This window comes from Rhea americana, unplaced genomic scaffold (assembly GCF_003343005.1).
Source record: "Rhea americana isolate MKP2758 unplaced genomic scaffold, rheAme1 scaffold_226, whole genome shotgun sequence".
NCBI classification, from domain to species: Eukaryota; Metazoa; Chordata; class Aves; order Rheiformes; family Rheidae; genus Rhea; species Rhea americana.
This window is the reverse complement of record NW_028186342.1, coordinates 241,204-246,679: the sequence shown is the minus strand read 5'-3', so window position 1 is coordinate 246,679 and position 5,476 is coordinate 241,204. Positions and strand designations below refer to the sequence as shown.

The window sequence follows — 5,476 nt, the reverse complement described above, 5'->3', positions numbered from 1 at the left end:
CACGCGCAGCGCCCCCGCCGCCATCCCCGCGGTCTGAACACTTCCTGGAGGCCCGATCCGATGATTGGCTAAGGCCGGACTGTAATAGCCAATAGGGGCACAGGTCCGCCGAGACGGCGTGACGTCACGAGCGACGGACAGCAGGAGCAAGGCCAGACCGGCGGCAAAACGGGCGAGGGGGCGGGGCCCCCGGGCGAGGGGGCGGGGCCCCCGGGCGAGGGGGCGGGGCCCCCGGGCGAGGGGGCGGGGCCCCCGGGCGAGGCTGGTGCCATCACGCTGCCAGCGCCTGAGCCGCCCTCCGGGGCACCCGCACCCACCATTCAGGCGCAGGGCAATAAGCTGTTTTTTCTCCTCTGAAGAGATTTATTTGCCCTCTTGGAGCCAAAGCAAGTTATAGCTGCTTAGAGCAGGTCCCTCACCCTGAGCCTGCAGGCTTCACGAGAGATTTTTAAAAGGAACACAATCAGAAGAGGCAGGTTTACAGAAAAACGCAACCCTAAATGACAACAGCTGCTTCACCAAGAGACACTTGTGCCCACTTCCTCTACGGGCATCTCCTTCTCCATCAGCAAAGCAGGATAGACCACCAGTGGCAAATACTGTCCTCTTGCTGTGCACAGCCCCATGACTCACTCAGACACAGCTGCTCACACTCCTGAACTTTATTAGGAAATAGTCTGTAAGATACAAACCAATCAAAAACTCCAAAGAAAAGTTGTGTGAAAATGTTATATACAGATACATTACACAGAAGAGAGCAAGTCATGTTCAACAGTCCCTCCCCCTGAACAAGCACAGCCCTGGCTCACAGGAAGATATTGCCCCAGCTGCATGAACAGCTCTGCCAGCAGTCAGGCTGGAGATTCCCAGTTACCTTGCTCTGTAGGTAAGTAAAGTTACTGCCAAGTATTAAGTCAGACTCTGGTCATCTTTCAGCTCTCCATAGGCTTTTTAGCACCCAGTTGTCTAAGGCAGAGTTAGAACACACCATATGGCTCTGGTAGCTGCCCCTACCCTGCCAGCACACACTCCCCTCAGGTTCAGGCTGAATGCACTGCTGGAACAGGAAACAGTACAGCCCTGCCCTGCAAAAGGGGAACAAACCCTCCCTGCAGGTAATGCAGCAAAAGCGACAGAGGGCTCCCTGAGAATCCAGCAAAACTAAGACAGGACTTCAGCTTCCCGGGCAAGCTCTGCAACTGCATCCAGCTGTAGCCAAGGGAGGGTACTGCAAAACCGTGAGGGCAGTGCCAACTGCCCTCGTCATCTGTGCCATAAAGCAGAGCTGGGCAGCACGTGCATGATGCTCCCCTTGAGATAACATACATGAGGAGCAAGCCTGGTCACCTTTCAACCTTCATCTTCCTTCTCCATGGAAGGAAAAATAAAAGCCACCATGGAGGCAACCAGGATTGGCTTTCCTATATAGTATAACTACCTAGACTAATAGGAGCTGTTTCCTGCTCCAGTCTCACAAGATCCCACAACAGTTCACCTCCTGGAGCAACAAAGACTGGGAAAGCGGCAGCATTTGGTATAAGTACAGCAGGAAGAGGGCTCAAAAAGAAGAGTGCATTCATTTTAAGTTAATGCAGGAAACCAATTTCTAGGAGAGTGTTTCAGAGAGAAGAAGCTGTCACAGCTGCTGCCTCTCACACTGGAGTTACAGTCCAGTCAGTCTTATGTTTTCTTCTTCAGCTCCTCAAATCTCCGAGAAAGATCATCAAAGTCAATGTCTTCAGAGGCAGAAGAATTGGCGCCAGCGGATGCTGTTGGAAGAGTATCTGGCACTGATGGTAATTCAGGTAACACAAAGTTATCATAGGTATCAGAAGCTCTTGGTTTTGGAGAAGGTTCTGGCTTGGGCCCAGGCCCTATTGAGAATAAGGAAAATATCATTTCACTTCACCATCACACTCTCCCCACACTAAGAGCCACATTTAAAAAGAAAAAAAAAAGTCATACTATCAAAAAAGCAGTACCATTGTATTTTTCTAGACAGGGCCAATAATCACACTTCCAACTGCACTTACTCAATGAGAGGAAAAAAAAAGCTACAAAGCGTCAGGTTTATATTGCTGCACAGAGCTGCAGTCATGGCAGGTCTCGGCTGGTCACCCTATCCTGTGGCTGTACCACATGGATGTGGTCCATCTCCTGCTGCTAGCCAGCTGCAGGTGGGCTGAAGCATCCCCCCCCACACAAAAGGGCTGGACTGCATCATGGGGATTCAAAGTCCCCATTTTTTTTTAATCCAAAACCTCTGAAGGGAGATGCAGGTATTGCATGCTCTTATCACCCAGCTGTCAGACTGAAGCATCCAGTGTACCCATAGGTCTGCCTCCTTCAGCATTCATCACCAACACCACCATTCCAGAGGACGCCGTTAAACTGCTAGAAATCCTTGCTGGAGCTGGAAAAGGTCTATTTACTCTAAAACTGTTTCTGCCCTTATCAAGGGCTAGAGATAACAAGTGTTTCTGAAGCTTACAGTGTAGAATCACACTGCACAAGGCTGGAGAATTTTATTTGATCCAATTATGATGCATTAAGCACCTCAATCTTTCAGGCAGTTAGATCCAGGGATAATAGCTCTCTACTAGCTCTGCTATATGCAGTCTCCACACTAAAATTAGGATAGACTTGTCTATGCTAGTGCTTACTTCTTTCATTCTGTAGTTGCAGAATAAGATTATTTATCCTGTATATAATATACATATATATCTCAATCACTTAAATCTGTTGCACTCTCATCTTACCTTGCAACTCCCTACATTAGGTCTTATGAGTCAGCTTAAGCTGGAGATGCAGTACTAACTCCAGAGTCAAGCTCTGGTTCTCGTTTCCCAGTAGAAGTCCAGATCCTCCCCATTTGGGAGGATACTCTCCATTTCTGACACAGTCCTCTCCAGACTCAGACAGATCCTGCTTTCACCATGTGTCATGTTCAATACATTGTTCCCTGTATTGAAAACTTTCTCTCAAGGATGCTATGACCCCAACTTAGCCACAGCCCTAAACCACCCTATATTTCTCATACTTCTTGACATACTTACCAGAAACCTGTGCAGAAGAAACATCCTTGTCAGTGTCAGGCTCATCAATCTGAAAGAGAAACTCAGTTACCACAGATCTCTCTCTGAACAGGCACATAATCACACGGGCCTGTAGATGCTGCTCACAGACAACAGCAGCCACACTCACGCAGAGCAACAGAAATACTCTACCTCTCGAAGGATAAAAGACAACCCTAGCTCCCAGCACACTCAAAAATCTCTTTCTTCCTAAGAAAAGAAGGCAGTGCCTCCATTCTGCTCTCCCTCCTTGTCAATCCAAGCAGCTTTGTTGGCCACATTCTGGAACTGGATTTAAAAAAAAGAAAATCCACACAAAACACAGATGCACATCCACTAGCAGGGCAAAAATTTTTATCAAGAAGATAAGTGAAAGAAGATTGTTATTTACACACCAGTGCAGAGACTGCTTACTTCCTTTTATAAGCCATAGATAAGCTCTTGTGACTAAGAAAGCAAGTGACAAAAGGACCCCACCTCAGGTCTTGATCCAGCTGGGACAAGTGCTCACAGCATGGTCAGGTATGCTTCTCCTGTGGGTTGCAGTCAGTACCATCTATCTCTACCCAGCTAACAACTCTTGCATCTATGCCTGCACCTCCTTGACCAAAAGGCTGCTGTGCCGCTAGTAGGCAGCGTCAGCACACGCAGGTGCTAGGCTACACTCATCCCTATTCAAGGCACTGCAAAGACAAGAAGCTGGTCACTGAAAGCAAAATGACAGGCATGATCGTGAACTGCAGCAAAGACAGGCAAGTACGGAAAGAGAAAGGTCCAGCACTTCCTTTCTTTGTCCCCAAACAGCCAAGAACAGGTTGGGAAGAGAAGTGTGTGTTTAAAACAGCTGGGTCTGCTGAAGTTTTCATCCAGGCTAACTACTGAATTAGTTCAAAAGCCATGATGAAACAGACCAAAAGTTATAAACTTTACACTGCAAAAAGCAGAATTTGTGGACTCTATTTGTTATCTGTTTATCACCATTTTAACAATGCAGTAGAACAAGCTTTGGCTCTGCAGCCGAAGCATGTAGCTGAACGAGGAACTTCCCCCTCACAAGCCACACTCATCACACACACTCAGCAACTCACGACACCCAAAAGCAATGCCAACTACCACCCCAAAAGCTTCAAAGAGAAAGGTTGAGCAATGTGCTTAATGAACATTTGCCTGTGGCTATCAATGCTCTCTTTTTGAGGTTCCCTCCATTTCCTACAAGGATGATTCACCTCAGGCACTTACAGACTCATATGTTGGTGGGGTTGCCGGAATTGGTGGTGGATGAATATTAGCAAAAGGCTGGTAGGTACCCACTGGTAAGCCATTGAAGTTCTCCTGTAAAGAAAGACAAACAGTCCTACACACTGTGCTTACCAGGCAACTCACCTGGGAGAGCCACCACAGGACACAATACTCCTGCAGCTGCTATGGGAGTCAGAGAAAGTAGTTTAAGACACATGTAGACAAGTACCCAATGTGATATTGTTCATAGTCACTATGAAAAAAAATCCCAAATATTAGCCTGATGTAGTCACCTGGAACAACCAGATCCAGCTAAGAGGACTGCAAGTTATTCTAAGGAGTCAGCATGACTGAATAGTTCATCTGTTAAAACATTAGAAGCACCAGGCCAAAATGAAAATACCCTGCTTTAACAATTCCTGAGCAACCATCACAAAACAGGAAGAAGATCTCTCTGGATCACTCAAAGCTTTCTCTTGTCCTTATCTGTAAGAGAAGGGGGCCTCAAAGACCTAGACTTGGAGAGAGTCTTCAGAATATTTATGCCTGAGCCTTCAGCCAGCTGATGATACTTGTCCCAAATTTTCTGTGAAAAACACTGCAGCATTGCAAGGACCATATTAAGATACCAAGCGCACTGTCTCCAGTCCACACAGCCAACTGTAAAGGGCAGAATTCAGCCAAAGGCCTGTGTCAATGTGCTCTTCCCAGCTCCCACCTTACACCGTTGCAAGAAATCATCTCCAATGGCCAGGTCCCCTCCTCACAGGTCTGAAGAGGTATTCTTGCATTTTTCCCTTGCTTTTCTCACTCCGCAAAATTCACCCAATTTCCTTAACTGAATTTTGGCACACTACCAGCCTACGAATTTCAAAGTGCTGCTCCAACCCCTGGCCAAAAGCCTGACAGTCAGCAGAAGACTGCCTCTGGAGTTAAGTCTTGATTTTCTGTTTCCTGAGGGAAAAGAGGGCTGGCTAGAGAACAGCAGTAGGAACTTCCACAGTCTGGAAGCAACAAGAAGCTTCAGCCACACTGCCAACAACTTCCATCCCATGCAGTCTCATAGCAACAAGATGGCCTTCTGACACAGCAAATTATCAGGTACAGACATTTCCCAAAAAGTAAGCACAGGACTAAGCATTACAAGCAGGTTCCCCCCCCCC

The 5,476-nt window shown here is 47.3% G+C and overlaps 2 protein-coding genes across 6 annotated transcripts in view; both read right to left on the bottom strand.

The window, feature by feature from the left end:
• DHODH (dihydroorotate dehydrogenase (quinone)) overlaps nt 1-49 on the bottom strand; it is a 4,026-nt gene extending 3,977 nt beyond the window's left edge. Inside the window, exon 1 of the mRNA XM_085305743.1 lies at nt 4-49. Within this exon, the coding sequence (XP_085161869.1) occupies nt 4-24 (21 nt within the window). The 5' untranslated portion in view covers nt 25-49. The remainder of the gene's footprint in view (nt 1-3) is intronic.
• Nucleotides 50-644: 595 nt separating this feature from the next.
• IST1 (IST1 factor associated with ESCRT-III) overlaps nt 645-5,476 on the bottom strand; it is a 10,458-nt gene continuing 5,626 nt past the window's right edge. For 4 of the 5 annotated variants that reach the window (XM_085305716.1, XM_085305718.1, XM_085305715.1 and 1 more), the window contains exons 8-10: nt 4,314-4,406; nt 3,057-3,105; nt 645-1,874 (exon numbers count right to left, since the gene is read on the bottom strand). In XM_085305716.1, the coding sequence (XP_085161842.1) occupies nt 1,681-1,874; nt 3,057-3,105; nt 4,314-4,406 (336 nt within the window). In that variant the 3' untranslated portion in view covers nt 645-1,680. Of the gene's footprint in view, nt 1,875-3,056; nt 3,106-3,227; nt 3,363-4,313; nt 4,407-5,476 lie in introns of those variants that run through there. The other variant, XR_014895937.1, reaches the window with a different exon arrangement.